The sequence below is a fragment of the Dromaius novaehollandiae genome, chromosome 4 (genome assembly GCF_036370855.1).
Source record: "Dromaius novaehollandiae isolate bDroNov1 chromosome 4, bDroNov1.hap1, whole genome shotgun sequence".
NCBI lineage: Eukaryota > Metazoa > Chordata > Aves > Casuariiformes > Dromaiidae > Dromaius > Dromaius novaehollandiae.
In genome coordinates, this window is record NC_088101.1 from 57,802,293 (window position 1) to 57,827,314 (window position 25,022).

The window sequence follows — 25,022 nt, forward strand, 5'->3', positions numbered from 1 at the left end:
ATAGAATTTTATAGTGCCTTACCACCCTGGCTGGCAAACTTTTCCAAGTTTTGATGGCCTGTCAAAGTGTTCATGGTGGCAGAGTACAATTTGTAGAAATATGACTGATTGGGGCAAGGGCAAAGAGCAGACATAACTGCCATTGTTATAAATCAAAGTTGTCTTTTTTTTCTTGGTGACACCCACTGTTCTTGTCAAGCAGCTTTACACCATCACCACCATTCACCCCCAGCGAAAAAACACTGAAATGTCCAAAAGGAACTGCACATTGGTTTTGAAGAGAACAGTTGCTAAAGTACCGTTGCCTCATTGCTGGAGCATTATGTCCTATTTCCTTTAAAAGTTAGAAAAACAACCAACCAAGCAGTTGGAGAGAATGGAAAAAAATTGGGAAATAAATCATAAAGCTAGTTTGTAAATTGTGAGATACTGCCCTGAAATGCTCTCTGCAGTGTCTCGGCGTCAGAGCTGCGCCTCAGCAATGCAGGATCTTCCTGAGACCGGGGCTGAGGGAGCAGGGACTGCCTGCGAAGCACGTCTGTGGGAGGCTGGACCCTGCTGCTTGGCGTGGCGCGAGGGGCAGGCCAGCGCCAGCCCGGGTGTCCTGCAGGCAGCAGCACCGTCTCACGGCTTGGGCAGCAGAGGCACCCATGCACTGGGGGTAGCAGCTCTGCTGGGCAGGGACTTGCTGTGCATCAATGGTGGCTGGCCTATGCTGCCAACAGGTTTCTGCGGATTTGGGGTCTGATATTGCTTTTGAATACCTTATAATGGTAGTGTTGGCTATCTATGATCTGACAGGGCATAGTAAATAATGCCTGGGAACAAGGTCAGCAGCTGTAACCTAAGTAAAATGCCTCGCTAAGCACTGTATTAGGATTTTAATCACCAGATATCACCATATTGCTGTGTACTGTTTCATGGTATGTCACTGCGTGTGTGTGTGTGTGTGCGTGTGATTTCTTTTCTGTCCTAGTAGTCACTCAGATTCAAGTTATGAAGCTGGTTTCTATTTGGACAACTTATGTTCAGTTGCATGGAGCCTTCGCTATCATCCCCGTTGGTGATGCAATGCACCAGCGAGGTGCAGGGCGACGGGGCAGCTCTGGTGACAGCAGCCAGGTTCAGGCAAGAGCCCAGACCATCAGACAAGTCCCTGGTGATGGGGCAGGTCTGCGGGCAAGCTGGAAAGGCAGTCTGCAAGTCGAGGTTTGGATCAGTGGGGCATGTGGGCAGGCAGGGGCACAGCCACAACACAGCTTGGGCAAAGACTAAGGGCAAGAGGCACAGTTTAAATGCAGCTCCCAAGCAAAATGGAGCAGCCCACGCATCTCACTGCTCTTCAGCAACCTGAAACACACAGGTCTCCGACCCAGGGCCCCACGCCGTGCCGCTCTCCCAGCTAGTGGTGCCTTTAGGAAGCGGAGGGAGCGGTGGCTCCCAGGCAGGCAGTGCGTGTTCTCAGAGCACCCCGTCCCAGCCGCCGAAGGCCTCTCCCACGTGCAAGCTCTGTGAGTTTTACCTCCTGGGTTTGGTTAGCTGGGGGCAAATCAGTGTGAGATCCCCCGGTTTTAACTCATGCCTCTTCTCCCCTCCAGGCTGGGACTGGACAGTGTCTGAAAACCCACCTTCATCACCTGCTTGTCATTACTGTGAACGACGAAGCGCGGTAAGGGAGAAGCAGCACCTTGTGCTCTCACTGTCAGGAGCTGCTAACACAGCTTGGCTTGTTATCCAGGTATTTTTTAAAGCAGGATTTTTTTCTTAAAGCGGGGGTTCAGTAGGAAGAGGCCTAGAGCCTGCCAGTCCCCTCACCTTGATGCCAAGCAGGGGCACTGCCCCAGCGAGTTACAAGGGGAGCTGCCACCAGAGGTGGGAGCGGGACTGAGTCACCAGCTAACGGCGGCAATGACAGGGTTGTGGTGGGGTGGGCAGGGCGGGCGACAGGGAGGCTGACGTGTCCTTCATGAGTCAAGCTGATGCTAATCCACGTGTTGGGGAGATTTAAAAAGTTTGGGAAGGGAGAGAGGCATGCCCAGACTGAAGGCTGGCAGGGAGGCAGAGCAGGACACAGCATGGTCAGGGGAAACTTCTGCCACCAGCAGCCCCTCGCGGCCGCTCCGCTGCGCAGTGCGAGGAAGGCAGGGGACAGCAGCACCGCGCTGGGGTCTCCGCTGCTGCTGCTGCTGCTCCTCCTCGCCTCCTGGCTGTGTGCTTGCAAAGGTGAGGAGCATCCCCCCGCAACCCCTGCTCTGCAATTGGGAGGGGGGTAAGAGGGGAGTGTCCCCCCAGCAGGCTGCCAGCCTTGCAAGGGGGCTGTGAAATTCCTGCAAAAGGAGCTGCTGGCTGTGTGCAAGCTGCTGCCTTGTCGCAGAGCTGGGGTGGGATCGGATGTGGGTTTGCGAGAGATGCAAAGAAACGCAGGGGACATCGCAGACTGGGTGGGTGCCCTCAGGCGTGTCGAGACCCTGGGTGCCCCTGCACAGGAATGCAGGGATGGCAGCCAGGGTCCCGACACCCAGCTGGCAGCTGCCGCTGCAGCCGGACCATGTCTCTCCACACTTCTTGCAGCGCTTTCACCTCTAAACTTGCAGCTCTCAGGAAGGAGGCTCCAGCCCGGAGCCCACGCAGGGTTTGCCATGCAGGGCCCCCTGGGTTGGGGGCTGAGGCAGAGCGAGTCTCGGTAAGGGGGTTTCTTGTGGGCTGCTGGGCAGGGTGCAGGGCGGGGGGGTGTCCTTAAGTGTTCCTGCAGGATTACTCTGTCCTGGCAAAGCTACAGTACAGCAATTTGGGGAAGCGGCTTGTATTAAAATGGATTTCATTTTTAAACAGAGTTTACTAGGTTTAAATGCTAACACAGAAGAATTAGGTGTTTTACAGAATCAGAGGAGAACTTAGGTTGGCAGGGACCCTCTCTGGAAGTCATCTAGTCCAACCTGAAACAATATTTATTACATTAGCGACCCATGGGAGCTGGATTGCACATAGGTTTTATTTAAGTGAAAAAGATAAAGCTTGTTTGTTTGCTTTAAAAATAGAGCTTGATTAGCTTGATTTAGTTTGAAATGTAACATGTTACACATGAAAGTTACAGCTTTTGTAACAGGCAGCACTTGTGAAACAAGCACAGATAATGGGCATTTTGACAAAATATACTTTGTTTTCAATTTTCCCATTCTGTATATTTTAAATACTTATGATTTGTGAAGAATCATTGCAAAATAAGTTCATGTGCAATAAGCTTGTCTGTTTTCTTGTGTTGTGTGTGTGAGTTACTTTCATCAGGAGTTTTTATTTTGGTTTGTTTTTCTAATATCAAGAAGCAGAGATATTTAAGTACAGCATATTGAATATTCTGTTAAAAATAAATTCTCAAGTTGTGATAGAGGAGAGAGAAGGAAAAGGAGGGAAGGGAAGAGCAATGGGCACACAGTATTTTATCACTCTTCCTATAGAAAAGATTTCCAGGAGTCCGTATAGGGAGAGCAGTGAGGGAAGAAGAGAAGATTTAAGAAGTGAGTCCCAGGCTGAAATATTACTGAAAATATGCACCTGGTGTTCTGCTGACTTGGAAGAAGTTGAGTTTTTAGCAGTTGGCAGCCTTGAAGGAGAAGAGAGCAGATGTGTAATGGACAGTGTCGGTCTGTAAGAGGATTTCTTCTTCCATGTTCCATTTGAATAGAATTGGCATTCCTGAATAGCACTGATTTTTTTCTGTGGATATTTTGTGCATCTTACAAGATCACATTGTTTCCCAGTGTGTGTTGGTATGCATGTAGGTAAATGAATGAAGTCCATATAGCCTGCAGGAGTGCACTGCTCGACACTGGTGGACACATAGTCCTAGGTATGAGCACAAAAGAGATGGGACTGCACATGAAATAAGTTTTGTGAATAAATGGAGAGTGTTAAGGAAACTTATGAGCTGGTGAAATAATTGCATCTCCTCTGTTCAAAGGTTTATGCTCCAGGCAAAAAAAAAAAAAAAAAAAAAAAAACCCAAAAAGCTGTAATATTCAGGCCTCCTTGCCCACTGCTCTCAGCTTTACAGGCTATTGGATTTCTTCTGTTCCCCCTGGAAAGTCTTAGGGATCAGGCAATGGCAGCAGCAGTGCTCAGTGACAGACAAGCAAAGATTTCAGGAGAAGGTGTGTTTATCTAAAGCATTGCACAGCTCCACTCTTGGAATAGGTCCTTAAACAAGACACCAGTCTCAGAGCAATGATAGCGGTAGATGCTGGAATGTGTTTTCCTGAGAAGATCTAGGGTTGGAGAGCTGTTGCACACATTTTCTTTCCTGCTACTTATCGCTGAGAACAGACTAATGCTAGGCCGACTCCTGGTGAAAACAGAGTCTTTTCTACCCTGTTTACTGCAAAGACATGGTAAGTGTCCGTATCTGCTGTCACCTTGTGAAGGAACCTGCTGCTGCTGTGATAATGAAGAGCGGTCAGAAACTACCAGACAAATCTAACAATGTGTGGGGTAGGAGATGCCCTCAGAGCACTGAGCTCTCTGGTACTCTAGACTTGCAGGGTATTGTATCATAGTCAGAATTATTATCTAAATCACTGAGATAGGATACTTATAAAAATTACCTTTGCTGTACGGTATTGATAAGCCCTGTTTGTGCTTCCAGGTGCACCAATGCCATCCCAAGCACTACAAGCAGATCAGGATTTGCAGCTGTGGGAAGAGGTAAGCATGACAGGCAGGCTGGCTCAGCCAGTGTGGGTAAAAGCCCTTTGCTGTGGGGGTGACAGCTGGCAGTGATTCTTGCAGTTTATTGCGAGTAGGCCAGGGACACAAGATTAAAACACCACTGATGCATGCCTCAGGCTTCAGCTGCATACTGCTGTGTGGGATACTCCTGTTTCTTCTCTGCTGGTCCTTGCTCTCACACCTCACTCTCCCGCACTTCTCATGTGCGGAGTTCAGGTGCTGCTTCTTCTCCCAGCCCTACCTTTCCTGCTTGTCTCCTATGCTGACATCAGTGAAGAAGTAAAACAACCTATTTTCTGGATATTCTGAACCGTTGTTCAAGGAGGATGATGAGGCTGGGTGTTGAGGTGTCATTCAGGAAAAAGACTGTCTTGGCTCAATGGAGACCTATGCTTGAGAACCGTTGTCATTTAACTGTCAATCATCAGGCAGTCACTGTCCCTGGAAACAATAGTGTCCCATCTAATATTCTTATAGTCTGTATATGATAACAGTAATTGTTTCAACTCATCGAATCCATGTCTTGCTTCTTCAGTTCTGCACACAGGGCTGGGTATTTAATCATATCCTAGCATCTTCATTTACTAGGTAAGAGATAATGTCTTGTTTCAGTTAGCCCCCCTAACATTTTAATACTGATGGCTATTCTAGCTTCCATTCCCCTCTTCTAAACTTACAGACGTTTGCTCTGATGTGCTTTAACATGGGTTCTTCCGTGCCCTTTTGGAACAGATGGAGCAGCAGGACATAACACTTGGAGAGGGCTAGCCTGGAACATGCCGCGCTCCCATTGTTGTCATCTTGAAGGACTGTGTTGACATTTAATTCTGTGGCTTCTGATAACATTAGAAAGCAAGCGATTCATCATGGAAAGAACCTGGTACAGACACACAGAGCAAATTTCCTGCTCTCGGTGCCTTTCCAGGACACACTTCCCTTATTGACAGCTCCCCTTATTTCATCTCAGAATTACTGACTCCAACAGTAACATACTCACAGACTGGCACCTGCACAAGCCTTGATAATGTTTATCTCCTGGGAGAAAAGTGATCTTTTAGGAAGTAAGATCCTAATAGCTAGAAGAGTTTATGAAAATGAGTTATTTAAATTCTGGATTAAAAGATGCTGGTTTATAGACTTCTGCATTTAATCTTTCATTTGCTTTTGTAATACAAGATTTGCTCCAACAGTCACTTGGGCAAAGGCAAAGTTCCTTTTCTCAGTGGAGAGTGAAGAAGTATGCCTAAAACTAAGAAAAGAGAATTAGATGCACAGTTATATACTCTAAATCAGTCTGAATAATACTAGTTTACCAGATTTTCTCAGAATGAAAAGAATTTTTGTTTTCCTTGTTTTTTTACTTTATTAGTTGATCATTCTGATCGTGAAATTAAACCTGAAATTAAATCAGTATTTTCCAGGAATGACTCTGAGTTTATAAATCTGGCAACTTCATAAGTACAGTGTTCCTTTACTGTTCTCCCACACTAATTCGTTCCTCTGTTCTATTTAACCAACCCCAAACAACTCACAAGCTCACAAGCTCTCATCCTCATGCCACCTTTCTGAAACAGGAGAGGAAATTAATGAGAAGATGCATCAAGGATGATAGGAATTAAAAAAGATTAAAAATCCAAATCTTAGGGTTTTTTTAAAAAAATGAACAGTTGCCAAGTCCCAAAACTATGGCTTTTCCTCAGCCCTTTCTTTTTATGTGCAGATTTTTAGCTAAGAGATCCTCTGCTTTGCACTGTGTTGACCAGAAAGCAGTCTCTGCCTTGGCCTGCTCTTGAGTTATGGTAGTTCTCTAGTAGTCACTTCCAACTACAGAAGAGACAAACAAACAAACAAACAAACAAAAAACAAATAAACCCTCACCAAGAAGAAATAGTAGATTTTTAACTTGGGCTTCCAGAATGATTTCAGCTTAATTTATTTTATTCATCACTGATTTCTCCGTTTACATATTCTTACCCTGAAATCTCAGTAGTGAAGCTGAACTCACTTCCACAGAGAGAAGCAAATGTAAGATCAGGGGAAAAGAACAGGGGGAGGATGTGTTACTAACAAAAGTATTTGAAAGGGGAATCCTGTGAGCTATTCACTTTCCCACTATCCCTGCTAACGCTTTCTCATAGATTGTCCCTAGAGAAATGAATCATGCCTTGTCTTGAAGTACTCAGATATGCATTATTTGTTTATTGCTTTTTTCATTTAATGTTTTCTTCACTAAAGAGTGCTGTTTAGGGCTTTTTATCTATAATAAAATTAAAGGAACCATTGTATTGCCCACTCTTCACTTGAAAAAAAAATTTTTGATGCAATCCGTGAACAATATAATAATTGGCAAAGCTTTATGGCATCCAAAATAACGATATCAAATATTCAATGGAAAAATTGGTGCATTCTAATGTGGATTGCTATTGATTCAATTTAAAAGTTACATAATGAAAAGTTACACGCTTTTTTTCAATATTATTAAATTTTGCAGTTCCAGTTGGAGTTCTGGAGACTCTTTCTCTTCCTTTTGGAATACTTTGAGCTTTCAGCACTGGTAAAATAACTTCCATGAATTCAGGTGGTTTTTTTCTATTTCTTTTCCCTTCCTGATTAATAACTGCACCGAAAATGATCCTGCAGTCTGAGATTCTCTCAGCCTGGAAAGAGAAAATGGAAAGAGGATATGATTAAGGTTTATACAAGGTCATGAATGGTAAAGAGAGTGTGGGTAGGGATCAATTATTCATTACTTCTTCCAAGACGGGACTGCAATCGTACTGAATGAAGCTAGCTTTGAAAGGACTGATCAAGACAAAGTGGTGGTATTTTATGCAGTGCTATGCATCCCTTACTGTGGGATGTTGGGGATGTTAAAAGTTTACAAGGGTTCAGAGAGACCTTGGCCAAATTCACCGGATAGGAGTCCATGGAGCTTTATGACAAAGGAACGACCTCTGACTCAAAGTTTGTGAGCTCCAGATTGGTGGTAGCTGGAGAGTACAAGTTTTACAAGATAGTTGGTCTCTTCTTATGCATTTCCCTGGGTGCCCATGTTTGGCCATTTCTGGAGATAAGATGCAGAGCTAAACGGACCTTTGTTCTGTTTCTGCTGAAATGACTGGGGGGCGGGTTGGTGTTTCTTGGGTTGGTCTGTTGTGGGGGGAAGGAGGTGTTTTTGTTTTTATGTCTATTTGTTTCACTTCCATTCCATTCTATGCTGATGAATCCAAGTTCAAAGGCAGTGACTTTTTCAACAGTGTTTTCTGATCTGAGTTCCAAGTTCTTTGAAATATACTGAATATCTCTTATTAGTCTTGTGATTTGGGATCCACCTCCTGTAAACAAGACCTTGCAGGTCTTTTCATTTGTCAGTGAAATCAGTGGAAATCTTGGAGATTGGTTGGTTGGTGACTCACACAAATGGACTGACATGTATAAGATGTGCTGGCACATACCTTAATTGCTCGAGAGAGATGTGTGTCACACACCTGCAGGGATGCAGGAAGACAGTCAGAAGAGTGGTATTTGAGGACTGTGAACACTGAACCGCTTTAGTACTGCAGTTTTATGTAACCCTTTGTAGTTTTATATAACCCAAAGATATCACAGAAAATACCTATGTTCATAGCCCATGCCTCAGAAGCCTACAATCTTCATTTAAATTATAAGTCTGTCTGAGAGGTTATAAAAAGGAGGGACATGAGTGGAATTTCAGAATAATGGATACAGGTAAGTATGTGGTTGAGATGAAGCAAGTGCAAATTTGTTCATTCGGTTAAGGGCGGTTGTTTCTCTTGAATTTCAGGAATGTACCTATATGAATTCCCTATGGTGGATAAGCTTGCCATGCCTTTGGTTGCACTGGACTGTTTTTGAAAATGTATATATTTCGTATGTTTACATTAATCTGACTTCTTAAAGGGTACTGTGTGAACTTTTACAGATAGATGATGCATGTTCTGCCTATCTGTCCACAGAGTCTCAGCCTCAGGTGAGTCACCTTAGCTAGAGGTTACTTTATTTTTGACATTATTTATTAAATGCAGTAGGAATGGAAGTGTGATACCTGAGTTCATCTTTCTTTTTATTAGGCATCCAGTGCACTGGAAGAACTTTGCTTTTTGGTCATGGGATTTCTCCAGAAACCACAGGTAATGCACATGAAAAACTACTTAATATATCTGAAGAGTGCTCACTCAGTGTGCCAGTGTCTACAATGAATTCAGAAGACACAATATCTGAACTGTTTGAAGTAATAGTATCAATTCTTACTCAAAAATGCTACATGTCCTATTCTAACACCTGCTGAAGACGGATGTGAATTTCCAGTGTTTGGGGAATAATCTCCAGCTTGGATGCAAGGTTTCAGGTGTTTATATTGCTCTAGATGAGAAAAATTATGCAGCTGTCTATGGAGAAACAAATTTACTTAGGAGAATCTGCTGCTGCCAACATTTTTTTTTGCTAGAACTGCAGCTTCAGTTCATGGAGAAACATAAAAACACAGATTCTAGATATGACAAAACATTACCTACATCTCTCTTGACAGTGGGAAGGAGAGAATGGCACAATCATGGCAACGTAATGAGTATAGAAAGGAGCATCCAACTAAACCTATCAACTCTTCTAGTAATCAGTGGCTTCTACAGGGGCTGAAAAGAGTATTCGCATTGATAAGCAAAGATATATAATGCACTTGCCAAGGAAGGACAATATTCCAAGCCACTATTGAAAAGTTTATAATGTAATTAAAAGTGCCCATTGCTTCTTCTTTTTTTTTTTTAAACAAATAAAAGCCTTTCTACCAATTATTATTCCCACAGGGTTTAGATGAAAAAGACAACACCAAAAGGGTAAGATTTCTATGTGTATGTTTTATGGTCAGCTAAAATTGTCAAGAAAATCATAACCTCCTTGCCCTGTCTTGTAGTAAAACCCCACTTTTAATTTTTTTGAACAGTTCTTATTTCATTATTCTAAGACTCATGACTCAGGCAACTCAGACATCATGGTAAGTTGCATAGCACTTCGTTGTGAGTACATGTGTGCTTGTACTTAAAAATAAGATAATGTTCCTTTTTGTAACAGTCTCTCCTACTGGATAGCAAGCTCGGAACCAGGAGTTTTATGTTTAAAATACAGAATATGTTTTAATAATTTGGCAAAGGATCATCAACACCGTACATATATGCAAATGCAAAACTACTGAATATTCATGGACTCACAACTGCATCTTAAGTAGTTTCAACATGAAAGAATAAGATCATATGCTTGTTTCTGGTGTTCTATGAGCAGAACATATGCAGTGGAACAACGCTTACTTATACCAGGTGAGAACCTGGCCTTAAATATTAAGAATTATTACTGCATTGTATTAATTATTAATTAAACTATATTAATTATTCATCCCAGTCATAAATATCTGTTAGGCAAAATAGTATATGAGTCTAATTAAGATTTCAGATTTTATTATAGATGAGAAGTACCATTTTTTTTAAGTAGCCTAAAATTCTTGCTATAAAAATATTCTCATAAGCCAACAAATAATGTGATCCACTCTTGCTTTTAAAGTGCAAACATTATGTTATTTATGTGCATCAGGTTTTTTTTATGTGCACGCTACGACATTGAGGAAGTTAAACATATTCATATCTTCTTGTTTCCTAACAATCATTCTGATATGTTAATGTCCATTATTGCCTTGTTTGTTATGTTTCTTCAGAAATATGCTGTATATTTCCTAGACAGTGATGCTAACTGTTTTCTAGGCCTCTGGTGAATACTACTGATGCTGTAGTCAGGATTTTCATGATAGAGCTGCTCTGGAGCTTTTAATGGTAATCAGGGCACAGTGAAATGAGCCATCTCTGTTCCTGCTGAAGAGGTTACTGTGTCCCTCTTCTGCCCCATCCTGAAGACCTTTGCCCCTGCCCGCCCCCAGAGGTTACTGCTTTCTCACTTCTGGTTTAGTTGTTCAGGTGCCTCTTTTGTAGCCCAAGCCTGGCACGTACTGACATGGGTGAGCGACCTCCTTCTTCACTGCATTCTCCCCTCTCCGCCAGCAGCAGGGCAGAGCCAGCGTGGCAGCTGGCCACCCTCTTTCGCTCATGTCAGACTTTTACGCTTTTACATGTTGTGATGCCACATTGGACGCCTTAGGCAGACAGTGCATGATTTACTCCAAGTAGGCAAATTTGTTTGCCTATTAAATATGTCATCACTTTGGTAACACTAGGGATTCCATAAATTTTATTTCTCTTAGTTGTATTTCTTGTACAAGAAGCATTGTAACAAAAAATGCACTATACTTGTTATTATGAAAAACTTTGTTTTCATCAGTCAAAGGTTTAAATTGGTTGGAGGAATGCAGGTATTTCTACTTTATTTCCCACTGTGGACCTCAGTCCACAAGCCCCCAGGTTCTGTGTTGCCAGTCACTGTCTGGGGGCTTATGCTGCACACGGCAGCACTGCACCGCGCCAGGCTGGGTGCGAGCATACAGAGTCTTGTGGAGCACAGGGAATGTCAGGACTGGAGCTTGTCTAATAGGCAGAGTGACCAGTGCCATGGTTACAAAATTTCCTTGAGAAGAGTTCTCTCCTGTAAGCTATTTTCTAGCAAAACATACTTTTCTTTGCTGTGATTTAAATTATTTCAAAGTAAAATGAATTCTTCAGTACAAAGGAGATTGAAGCTGCTAATTTCCATGGCAGATAATCATAGAAAAGTTAGTAGAAGTTGTGTAGGGAAATGTTTCCGTAGAGCTCAGAAAGGCTGATCAAAGTTTGAATAATTGCAATTACCTGGGCAACAAGTCTGTGAACTGTTCTGAACTTTCAATACATAAAGTGAGGATGCACAGCTCTTCCCTCCATCACTGTGTGCGTCACATTCATGGTGTAAATATAAATGTTGGTATCTTTACGTTGTCAATTCAGAGTGTTCAAAAACTTAGTTTCTCAATTAACATCTTCAGTCCTTTTTTTGGTGCATGTTTGGTCCACAAAGCAGTACTGTGGGAAGAGACATTATTTACATCATAAGGTCAGAATTTCATTGTTGCTCATGTGTCTGTGTTCGTGTCCTCTCAGTCGTCTGTCCTGCATCCTTTGCTGCAACTCGTTCCCCAACTTAATGAGAGAAGACTGAAGAGATACAAAGTGGACGTATGTAATCTTAAACTATGCATGCTTGCATTCTCACATTTTGTGATTCGTTAGCTCTTCTAAAAATGTCCTTTTAGAACCTTTCTGCTTGTAGCATTTTTATTTTCAAGCTTTAATATCACACTAGGTACCTCCATTAGAAATATGAGGTTTTTCTATTCTTTAATTAGTGTAAAATAATCCCGCTGATATTTAACATGTAAAAAAGGAAAAGTAAAATAATATATGCTTAACATGGAAAAGTGGTAGAACAGAAAGCCTATATATCAAAGTGGATCTAGTAGTTGATTTATAAAAAGAAAAATGCTTTCAAATTTAGCTGTACCATTATATTGCAGTTGAGTTATTTTTTTCTAGGGGTTCTCTTTTTTTCCCATTTGGAATTCAAACCATATCAATTCATTAAAAACATTTTATTTATGACTTACAATATTAAGAATTTCCAAGTAATTTAAAAGCAATATTATTGTTTAACTTAAGGTGCAAATAAGAAAGTTCTCTCTTTGTTACAATTTTTGCCCAAGGTTTAACTTCCTGAGTTATGAACTGTAGAAATGAGTCCTTGGACAATATGACATCTTTTTTTCTCACACATCTTTTAAACTGCTTTGACTACATTATTACCTGACTTAGCATCAGCAGAAACAAAACATGAAAAAAGGAATGTATCTTCTCACTTCAAGTAGCATAAACTGAGATTAACTTCTGATTTAAAGACATATATTTTAGAGTAAAATAGCTGTAAATAACAGAGGAACATCTCTTATTTTGGAGTTTTCAGTTTGGGATTAAAGAATGGGCACTTACTGGCTGTTTTGCAGATGGAAAAGCAGTAGTAAATTTGAATTTAAGATATTTTTCTAATATATGAGATAGATATATAGTTTGGGCCCCATCTTAAGAGGGGCATGTTGCATTGTGGAGGGTATGTTCCTCTTTTCAGCCACATGCATAACACTCAGGAAGAAAGTATTGTTATTATTAAATTGTTTCTGGCCATTTTCCTACTTTGTAAAATGTTGACTCTTATTTTGATATTTGATAAAGTATATACAATCAAAGTTCAATAATTTTTTTCTGTTTTTAAGAACCATTTCAGAAAGTCATGCTGCAGTGAAAATACATATAGCAGTATTAACCATTTTGTATGAAATACAATTTTATTTTTGATCATTCATTAGATAGAACTATATTATTTTGTTTCCCTTATTTGGAAAACCATTTATTTGGGAATCCTTTTTTCATAATTTTTTCATTCCTTCTTAACTTTGCTACTTGCAGGTATGTTCCAGAAAATACTTCAAACAGCTAAATACGCTTTATCACTTATGTTCACTCCACAAAATTCGTAATGTTTATTACCAATAGCTTTTCTCCTATGATGTTTTAGCTCTGAGAACTTCTATCTCATATGCTTTTCTCCCATGAGATCTCAGGAAGTTATGTGAAGTTATATTAAAAAAAAATCCATATCCACAGTTGGTTCATTGTCTTGTAGCAAGACAAAAAAGTAAAAACAACTTTGAAGAAATCATTGTTACAGAACACAATCTATTTTAAAAATACAAGGAAAGCTCTTGTTGGAGCGAACAACTTCAAAGACAAAAGAGAAAGCTGCCAGTATCTCTTGAATCACCCAACCTACTCCTGGATAGGTTCCCATCATCCAAAACTATTTAGCATACTAGATGTATGATGTTGGCCCTGATACCTCTGTGTAACTATAGAGTCTATGATAGCAGTTTTACATAGTGTTACAAAAGCAGCATGACAGTCTGCTTAGAGAAATAGTGATGATTTGGCCCACCACTGACATATTTTAATCATGATGCCATCCAGCTTTATAAACCCAAATAATCCTTTGATGGAAAAATGTAAACTGAAGCAGAAAATTCTTCATGGTTTTCACATGACAGAAAGCTGTGGATGGCTTCAACCTAAAGAAACATTTAATTATGGATCAGGCAGTTTGGTATATTAAGGGAATCAGTTCCCTGAGAGTTGATTAAGGGTTTAAATAATCCACAGATTTAAGAACAGATTTGCAGCACTGATTCAGAAAGTAAATCTTGCCTGAAATAATGAATCAAGAGTTCTTTATGTTAGAACAATATTTGGTTTGTTTAGCTATCCATAAACTAATAAATGAACCAAAACACTACTCCTTTCCTGTCTACATAAGATGTAATTTTGGCCTTTACAGTTTTGCTATACTTTGGACAATGTGAGCTTCATCTGTCGGACCACTCTCAGAAACTTGCATTTCACCAGATGTCATTTACATTGCAATTTTATCAGGGTGCAAAGAGAAGCTATGAGTACAGATCTGGCTTGTTCTCCATCCCTCCTGCAAAACGCTGCATTTGATTTCAAGACTAAACAGGGAAGGGCCTCTCTGCAGAGTATAGCATGGGGAGCTGTGTCTTACATCAGCTCTTCTCCATTTGCAGTCCAACATAGAGGCTTGTCAGAAAAGGAAAAGGAACACCGCAAGGTGAGATACTGCTATTATAGACTGCTAAGCTTCCACCAGACCCTAGCAGTACACCATTGCTTGTCAAGAATAAGGAGTTGTAAATAGTTTTCTGAGGCAGCCATTGCTCTCTCCATCCACGTGCTAATGCCTGTACTTAGTCAAGCTTCTGTGCAGTGGGGAACCCAGTTTTTCTTATTTCTGTTCATAGAATTAAGGGCAAGTCCCTTTACTCTTAATTCAAGATGAAGAAGTAGCCAGCAAGGTTTTTCACACTGATTTTTCATGTGGACATTTTCATTAAAAACAATCTGGACAAAGTCAAACATTTAGTGAAGAACAAGAATTTCTATACAGGGTGCCTGTGTAAAATAGCAATTGTGCTTTAGGGTCACCCCTGTGGCTGCTGTATCAGCTTCCCCAAGTAGACAAATAAAAAGAGAGTTGAATTCCACAACAGCTGGAAGAAAATAAGGCCAATGCTTTTCTTAAGAAATTGCTGAATTTATTTGTTATGACAAAAAATTAAGAGCACAGCTTTCAGCCGCTGATTTTTACATATTGAATTGCCTGACAGTACCATCTTGTTAAATCTCATATAACAAATTAGTAAAGTAAACTAAGGAATAATTCCAACTGGATTCAGGAAACACTTCAGATTTTCATACTGAGGAAAACTTTGCATAGATGCAGCACAGCACCATCATATACATTTTATCGTTATCACATGAGAAAAGCAGTGTAAGTATGTATGTATATAAAGCCATCTTTCACTAAGCATGACTGACATTTCTCATTGTAAAAATGTGATTTAATTTACTTAACACTTTCTCAGACTCCAACAATTTCATCTAAAAAAAAAGCATCTTTCTCAGGTTTCTTTAGCTCCTGAGGTTCGGCTAAGGCTGAATGAATTTTTAAAAATATTTTTTTTTCACATTTTAATAGTAATGTGGAGAAAAAAGTCATCAAAAACCATTAGAATTTATGCAAAGACTTATGTTTCAATATTAGCACAGCCCATATTACAGTAGCACAGAGCAAAATCTCAGGAAAAGCCCTGCCAGTGGAAAAGTGAAATCGTGAGTTGAGTTTAGGAGGACCAGGAAAAATGACATTACTGAAAATAAAAGCTGGAAGAAAAGTAGGGGTACTGCAGTCATGAAAGGGTTGGGAAGAGAGACTCAGGTTAGATGAGGAACCAGCAAGAAAATTGATTCTTGACTAGCAAGGACAGAGAAAACTAGTGGACAAGGCAAAAGGAGGCACAGTCATCCTTAATCTGACATTTCCTAACATCTGAGTGCTTGATGTAGGTTGTAAATGGTATATAAGTATATAACAGCTGAACATGGTTTAAGGACAATGAGTTGTTTTGGAAATTCTTTACTATGCATATGAAAGGTTCCTGGTCCAGGCTGACCTTTGAAGGGTGAAATACTCTTGTTTAGTATTTCTCAGTTCTTGTGGACTATTGCTAGTCTTAAGACGTAAGAAAACTCACTAAACAAAACAATGTTTTTTAATCCCCCAGAAATTAACATGCAGACAGACAGAGAGGGGTAGAAGTAATAAAAGTAGTAAATCAAATTCAAAGCTTAGACTAACTTTTCTTTGGTTATAAATATGAGCCACTACGGTAACAGATAAATGTTTGGTTATTTTTCAATATGGTTAAGTGCTTCTCCTTTTTTTTCAACAAAATTAGGTGAATTATTGATTAAAAAATGAAAAGCTGAGGAACACTGATACATGGCATGATCTTTTTTTTATAGTGTTTATTGCCAGAGTTTCAACTGAAATAAAAATCTCTGTATTTGCTACACATAGTCAGACTATTCCCATTATTACATGGAGTGTTTGGGATTATGGTTTTCTTTCAGTTTGTTCTTATGTATAGGAATAGGACACAGCCTTTCTGGGTGGAAGACTACTGATTCTGCAGTGGATTGTAGTTCTAGTTTTCTTCATGTGAGTGAGGAGGAGCAGGGTAAGGTGGAGCCAGAGGTCCTCATGAGCACTTGCAGCCAAACTGAAGGGAAGAAAAAGCAAACCCTAAATGCATGTAATCAGTTTGTCTAGAAAAATATCATGACATGGATGTCTGTAAAGCAATGTAGTGCCTACACATGTACCTAACCCAGAAAACAATAGAGGACAAGACTTTTGCATTTAAAGGCAGATAAAAATATGATCCAATTTTTGAAACAGCCCCTACCACTTTTTAACTGTGTACTATCATCCTGACTTCTACAGCAATCTTAAATGTGACAGAACTGTGTAAACATTAATGGCAGATTTTGCTTATCACTGACTTCAGGTTTGGTTAATAGGACTACCAATGACAGAACCTGGCCACATATAAGATCTTAAAGAGTTTGTACATCTACTCATGAAACAACTCAAACAAGAGTTCCCACAAGAACTAAAATTGTTAGAAAAAAATTAATCCATTATACATCTGAAACGAAAATACAGGGTAAAAGTTAGCTTCTGTGATGACATTTACTTTAACAGCATTTATGCTCCTGGAGCTAAATACTGACAGAAGATATTCCTGTAATTTCTCTTTGTGCTTTTAAATGGACATACATGTCAAATAAGAAAAAGAATGGGAAGGCGAGTATAAATGCCAGGGTACAAAATTATTACATGTGAAAACAAAGTGGCTTTTAAATCCAATCAAGTCCTTTTGCTAGAATACTTTAATATTCTGAGCTTATTTCCATTGAGGTTGATGACACAATTAGTGGTAATAGAATACAGTAATTAACAGACAATAACCTAAAAGCAAGAGCCCACTTACCATTTTCCAACAGATTTCTCCCTGTTCATGGCAGCTTTATTTTTAGTTAACAGTTTCTCAACCAAAGAAAAGAGAAGCTCAAAAGAGAAACTTTTGGGAACATTTTTGCTAGTAATAATAATACCAGACCCTACAGAGTGTATCAGTCAGGTCATGTAAGTGACTGCATATTTATATTTTAAGAGGTTCACAATATTTATAACTGAAGTCACAAATGAAATTTAATACATTACTTCTGTTTAAGAGCTGCCAAGCTATCCTATGAAATAAAATCCAAAAGCTTATTTTTTACATCAAAGAAACATCAAGGCCCATACTCTTTACAGAGTAGAGATCCTTAGGAAAACAAAAATATTAGCTATCTGACATAAAGCTTAAACATACATTAATATTAACATAGGGCTAAGAAAAAAAGTATTTTGGGGACAATATTTGCAAACATTTCTTCCAAGGGAAATTAAAAAAACCCTTAAAATGCTAGGGTGATTTTGAATGAGCCCAAAGCAGGCTGATATAACTCTGTGGCTAAAGGCAAATATTTTATTAAGCATATTTATCAAAGGTATCTTATTTTTGTTAGATCTTTATATTAGAAGTGAATGTATGATGATGTGTTTCCATAGTCATCTTTTCTTTAAATGGCTAATTTTTAAAGGCCTTTAGTTTTTCTCCCATTTATAGTCATAATTATTAATAAATAGAAACAATAACACTTAGAATTTGAAGAATCTGCAGTGTAGTAAGCATAGATTCTTTAATTTTCAACTATTATGTTATGCTTATGCTCCTGTGCTAACTTAATTAAATACTTAAGCACATGCCTAACTTAAGTTCATTATTTCAGTGGGACTGCTCATGTGCTCTGTGCTGAATGCTCTTCTAGGTAAGAAGTGTAGATATAGCTAAAAGTTTGAATGCAGACTTTGTGGCACTTTGAACTGGTATATTCAGTGGTTACATTTCATGAGCTACAGGTACAGGAATGCTTTAGATTAGTCAGTGCTGTCATGGAAGATTAGATTAGGTTAAAAATATACAACCCAGATTTAATCTTCAAAAAAAAAGGAAATGATACAATAACAATACCAATCTCAAAGTAAAATAAAGGTCAGTCTAACTAGGATTTGTTAGAAGAGGAATGGAATATACTGTGACAGTCATATCACAGTAACACTTAAAAAAAAAAAAAAAGGAAAAAAAAAGGAAGGTATAATGAGAAAAGCCATTCCAGATCAGACTATATTTTCATCAGTCCAGCATCCTGTATCTGAAAGTGACTTGTGGTGCATAGACAAGAAAAAGGTGGAAGGAGTAGGGTAGAGTGGAGTGATTAGTCCTCTGGTTTACCCTCTGGCTTTTGGCAGTTGCATTTTAGAGACTTTCTGAGTTGAAGGTTGCATCTGGACCATTATGTAAAATAATCACTAATGGATTTAACCACCTTTGATTTTTGCCAATATGTATTTTAAATGACTTTATTTTGGAATATTTTATCATTAGGCATTCTGGCTTACAAAATGAAGAGCTCACTAAATGCCAGTGGAGTCATGTGCTGTATTAAATAAGTACTTAAATATGTTCTCCTTCACGAAGCTGGAGCCAAGAGAAGTAATTACATGGCTAACACTTGCAGCATATAACTATTTTTAAATAGTCATATAAACATAAGAAAACAATATAAACATCATTAAATAAAAGGAAATGCACCATTGATGATTCTGATCCTGGTGAGGAGAATACAGGAAGATGTTCCATATATATAGTGGCTTACAGCTAGTGCACACAGAAAAATGGGATTTAAAGTTTCCATCTGAGCTCAAAATTTAACTGTATCTTTCAGAGAAAGTACCTTTTCCAATTTCCTGTTGTGAATTCCTGCTGTGAATATCAATTACCTTGTTAAATGTGTTATTTAATCATGTAGCATGCATAATACTAAAGACATGAACAAAATGCTAGCATCTTCTGAAATCTCTTTCCTTTGCAGACCCTTCTTTGATATTTTGCAAGCATCTTATTTATTTTAACGTCGTAATTACATCTGTGAAAGTCATCCACATTATGCTTACCATATTTATTTATATGACAGATTTCTGCATATTTCAGTACAAAAGTTTAAAATTCTCCATAAATGTTATTGCTGAGGGTCATATCAGTTGATAAGAAAATTAAGAAAATACTTGCTTGAACAATCTGCCATCTAATGACAATAATAAAAATAATGCAAGTATTCTCTGACTGTAGGAAAGCTAAAAATTCTGTCTTTTCAAGAAACTCTGTTGGATAGGGTAATGGGGGAACTGCGTAGGTAAACTTTAAAGCCAGCAGAGGATCAAAGCAACTCTGCCTGAGATCTGCAGAGGAACTCTGATTCACTGAAGAAGCCCCCAGGTTCCAGCTCGCTGCCCATCTTTGGTTGGACTCTCTGACTCTGGTGCCACAGAACATGCTTCAGGAGCATTTCGCTTGCTACTGATTAATTTTTTCTTACACTGGAAAGAAAGCCAGAACCTGCTGTACCTAAACACATCTACATCTCTCCCTGACCAGGGAAGGAAGTGAAAAGGGGGGAGGAGGAAGAAGGAAACATGCTGTATTAAATCTATTCTTTCTTCCCAATTTGGACTGACACAGATTTTGTCATGTATTTGGTTCCTCTTGAGCTCCACCTTGATTGATATAAATATGATCTAAAGATAGGAGAAACAAGACCTTTCTGTCAAGAAAGTAGATCTAAGAGACTGAACAAGGTCATTTTTAGAGGGCAGTCAGTAAAACAAAATTTTAAATAAACATACTCCTTCATGTATACCTATATTTCTGTATACATATGTACATGTAGGTTTGTGAATATACATGCACATATGCTACACCATATATTAGTTATTTTTTAATTTCTCCAAACACTTGAAAGTTTGGAAGGAGAGGTGTTAGGATGAAGACAGATTTTAACTTTAGTTGTTTTTTAATACCAACCACCTGACATGAAATCAAATTAGGGAAACTGCTTAACGATCTTTGAGAGCTGTCTGGTTGTAAGTAGAGAATGACATATTAACACATTGAAAGTCCATAAAATAAATCAGAATTCCATATTATTAATTGTACTCTTGATTCATTTTATGTTTTACAATAATTTCCTTAATTTGCACTACCTGTCTATTTTATTTGTTTTTATTTTCCTTCATACATGTATAAAGAAAGAAAAATAATGAAATAGAGATAGTATAAGACACGTGATTGAATCTTCTGAGAAGACGGAAAATGGCAATGTACAGAAACCCAGTGACAGATAAATTATAAGTCTTTTCAAATAAAAAAACCCTCTAGTATTGAATAAGTTATAGATCTGAGGTGGGTATTTCAAACCCAGGTAATGCTAGAAGAAGGCGGCCAATATAAATAAAAATCATACAGACATTTTACCGACAGCAAAGAAACTGGGTAAAATGGTATACTTGATGAATTCAAAATGCAGTCAAAATTAAGCTAAGCAAGATTCAGAAGTGATGTATAGTTTAAGCCTTACTTCCTTTCAAAGTTCCTTTGAAAGTGTTTGGAAATGATGGAGGGTATCTTGTTTTACAATTCTTAAAGCATTAGAATACAGCATGAAGTGATTTCTACCTTTGACAGCTCTGGTTATGATCATAACCTAAGATACTGCATGACCTCAGTTTTTAATTGAGAGATACCATCTTTGCTAAGGGAGCATAAAATAAATTCCATCTAAATTCTATGATGTTCTGCTAAGCACAAGACTTGAACTATTTTGTTTCTGAATTGGCCTGTCTCTCCTTCTACAGGACAGACATCTCACTAGTACATCTGATTTTAACACAGACACTGAATATTCTGTGATTAAGTTTTATGCATTTGCTAATCATTAAGGTCTCATTAAAGTCAGCCTTTATGCCCTGTACTTGTTGCATTTAAATGGCATTTCTGTTTTATTTGTCGTTCTTTCTCCCCTCCTTCCCTTCCTATATGGATCAATAGATAGTTGTTTCTCAATGTGTGCAAAATGAACAGGATAGAATATCATAGGCATTGGTCTTTTGCTTGGGATTAAATCCGGGAGGGATGACCATGAAATGCTTCTGGGAATAGTTTTGGATCTTGTGCCTTGGCTGGTGCCCAAGTATTTCTGTTTTGTAAGGTTTGCATTATTTTCCTCCTGGCATGTGCAAAGACCAATTCTATTATGTCCTTAGAGACTCTTTTTCTATGGGGACACTCGGGTTGGGTCTGAGTAACGAAACCTGGACAGGTGAAGGCTGCTTATCATTACTGGTATAATTCTAAAGCAACTTCCACTGAGCCAGAACTAGAGGTGGCATCTGGCCCTCATTCATGTATTTTCTGCTGTTTCTACATGAAGATATGAGCTTCTTTATTCCTGACATGGAGAAATATAAATCAAGCATGCCTTAAAAGGCAAGAGTGTAGAGCAGTACTGAACGATTAGTTTTAATAACTACATAAACAACCTCTCTATATGGATTCAGTTACAAGAGTAGGTCTGATTTGAAATACTTTACTTTTCAGGAGGAACTTCAAGGACCTGGAGGGATTCAAAGTAGAGGCTACTTTTTCTTCAGGGTACGGTTTGTTTGATTTTTTTCTTTTCAAATTAAGTGTTACATAACAGAGTAGAAGAATCAGTGAATTAGAGTAAGAATTACTGTGTATGAGGGAACTTTTTTCAGTATTAGCATCCTGCTATAAGTATTTCCATTAAAGATGTTTGTCTTTTTTTGCAGAGGACGAGCAATACAATTTCCAGAGACTTTACAGGATGCATTCTGCATGGCACAATCTGTGTTTGTACAGTTGTAAGGATAACAGGGCTAGATTGGAATCTCTCGGTGATATTGAAGTATCAAAAATGGATTAAAAATAAAAATATACTGTATGTGCTTAGAATCTTTCAAATTTAAGTATTTACTGATACCTTTTTCACTGTGATAAATATTTACAGTGAAAGATCTTAAAAAGTGAACATCACCTCGAAGAGATCAGTAGAAAGATCCTCTTAATGTAGTGAACTGATATTCTAAGATCTCTTATCCCAAAACAAGAATTTCTAAAATATTTGAAATTTTTTTTAGAAGTTATGGTACTTCACCAGTGTACTAGACTGATGGAAGTTTACAGTTTTCTCTAGCAATGGAGGGTTTTAGAACACGCTAGACATGCACCTGATAGGAATGAGGCATGGATAGGACATCTCAAGATCTGTTCCAGGCATTTCTATAATTAAAATAAAGACATAGCAGGAAGTTTTTGTATGTGTATTCACATGATGCCATGCTATTTCTCAGTAAATCATTGGTTATTATCTATATAATTCTCAGAAAAGTAGAGTTCTAGAAAATATGGCATCTTTCAAAATCTTCTAAAGCATTGTTCAACAGTGTGTTTATATGTTACATAAATACAATGCCGTGCTTACTTACTGTACCAAGACAGATATTGAGCCTGACCTTCCATTTTCCTTGTATTTTGACCAGTAAGGTTGGAAAGTATATATAAAAATTCTCATGACAATGAACCTACTCTGTCCATCTTTCATGCCATAGAGCCTTTTTATTTTGTTTATGCAAAATGCATTAAGCTAAAAATGTCAAGTCAGACTTGATAGTGATTTTCTTCATTTTGGTTAATCTTTTTTTCTGTTTGAATAAGAAAGCAGCTAGTGAAAAGAAGACATGTTTGTATACTTATATTTCTCATGTGTCAGGCTTGGACCTTTAGAGATCTCATGATAGGCCAAAGTTATCAGTTATGTTAACCCACAGTTAAATAATTAATTAACCCATGATGCACTCACCATGTCAGAATAAACAGCCAATCCTTATTAAGCTCAGTAAGAGCTTTTTACTAGCTGTAGTAGAAAGTGAATCAAATCCCCAGGTAGGGCAAAATTTTACTGCAATGGCCATGGTGAAAAAGGAAAAACACTTCACTTATGTTAAAGAACACAGTTTAAAATCATTGAAAGTGACTTTATATATTTGTTTGTTAATTGCCACAAAAAAGGAGGGGTAACAGTCTCTTAGAGTGACTTCTTGTGGCTTTTTTTCTCTCACAACATCATACAAAATGGGCATAATTCATTCTTTGATCTTAAAAGTTGAAATTGTACTGTGTAGTTTTCCTCCTGAGGTGGTTGTGCATTAAATGATAACTGGTCTCAGGTTTATCTTTAATGATGATCACCGTGACAAAACTGAGGAATTTACCAATTTCTATATATGCTGAGTTCTGTGCGGCTTTCTTGTTGAAACTGGTCAGTTTTACAGATTGCTTGTTGGGTATTTGTCTTTCAGCCACGCAATGGAAGGAGATCAGTGGATTTTCACTAAGGAGGTATTTATATAATGCTTCTAATCAAGATCTATATTTAAATATGTTGATCTTTATACAAATAGGCCAAATATTTATGTTCAGAAGTAGTATTTAACGCTGAAAGTCTTTAACTGTGCAGTCAACTTAGATTTCTGCAGACAGATTTTTCCAGATCCACTAAATTCACCTATCTCAAACTGGAGTGAATAGAAGCCGTAGGTACTCACTCCCTAGAACAAAGAAATCGGAGGTGTTTCAGGCAGCAAGAAATGGAAAACACCCCAGATTTGCAGAGTTTGGAAAATTACTAATGATGGTAAGTGGATGTAAGGAAGCACCAATCCAACTACCTGTCAAGTCTATACTGAGAAGTAAGCTGGCATTCTGGGGCTAATCCTTCTGCTCTTACACAGAAGAAAACTCACACTGAAACTAAGTATTGACTTCCCAATTTAATTTCAAACGATTCAACTCTTTGGAGATATAAAAAAGTTTTTCTTTGCCAGTATTATAATGCTGTCTTATCTAATACATTTTACAGCTCTATCATATTTTAAGCATTTAGTGTTATGTCATATCAACAGCTAAAGCTTTTTCTTATTTTTCAGGATTTTAGATTCCTGATCTAGAAATGCTGCAGGAATGCGGAGTACATGGACATACTGTTTTCCTTACAAAAATTTTTCTTTACTAATGTACGATTCAAAAATCACTAGAATGTAAATGTTCTTAAACTAGATTCAGTTAAGAACTGAAATGTTTCTTTACTTTCCTGAATATATTAAAAGCATATTAAAATTATTTGTTTCCTAGTGTTGTGTTTACAACTGTGTGTAGTGCAACTGTAAAAAAGTCACAGTGTATGCATGTAGAAGACACTGCCTCTAACAGTATTGATATTTACATTTATTTTCCCTTCCAAATAAAGGCATTCAGTTAGAGTTGTTTTAATGTTTGCAATGTAGACTTTTTTTCAGAACACTGCAAATATTTGTCTTTAAAATCACAGCTTATTTTGTAATATAACATTCTGCAGCTCCTTTATTAATACTTATGCTAACTTATGTAGCCAAAGTGTTGCATTTGCACATTCTTATTGTGCTCTCCTATTTATTGGAAATGCATATTGTTTCATTATTGAATAAAAGTAAACTCAGTCCCACAAAAAAGATGTATGCTGAAGCCAAGCTTTCATGCCTGATAAAATGGTGCAGTAGGTCTAATTCATGTGATACATTTTTTTTGCTCTACCACAACATGTAATACCGCACTGTGACAAAATTAAGGGAGCAGAGGGAAGAAAACCCATGAGAAAATGCCATGTTTCAAAAAATATAAATATTTCAGTGAAGAAAAACTATATAATTAGAATCTCTGTTATGTTCAGTGTGTAGGAAGGCCAAACAAAAGCCATGACATGAGGCAACCTACGACCCCTTACGCGGTTTCCTAAAATGACCCCACTACCGATTTGGTGCCGTTTCCGCCAGCCGCGGGAGCAGGG

General features: G+C 38.3%; 1 protein-coding gene across 3 annotated transcripts; it reads left to right on the forward strand.

The window, feature by feature from the left end:
* Positions 1–1,987: 1,987 nt before the first annotated feature.
* On the forward strand, positions 1,988–24,295 carry NMU (neuromedin U). Of its 3 annotated transcripts, XM_026093619.2 has the most exons (10): positions 1,988–2,223; positions 4,640–4,698; positions 8,666–8,713; positions 8,814–8,873; positions 9,546–9,575; positions 9,683–9,733; positions 11,814–11,888; positions 21,716–21,769; positions 23,500–23,539; positions 24,127–24,295. In XM_026093619.2, exons 1-9 carry the CDS (start codon positions 2,076–2,078, stop codon positions 23,533–23,535), a joined length of 561 nt encoding a protein of 186 aa, XP_025949404.1. In that variant the 5' UTR covers positions 1,988–2,075; the 3' UTR covers positions 23,536–23,539; positions 24,127–24,295. The 3 variants fall into 3 exon arrangements, with proteins under 3 accessions (XP_025949404.1, XP_064367839.1, XP_064367840.1); XM_064511769.1 differs by lacking the exon at positions 9,546–9,575; XM_064511770.1 differs by lacking the exons at positions 9,546–9,575; positions 9,683–9,733.
* The last annotated feature ends 727 nt before the right edge of the window (positions 24,296–25,022 follow it).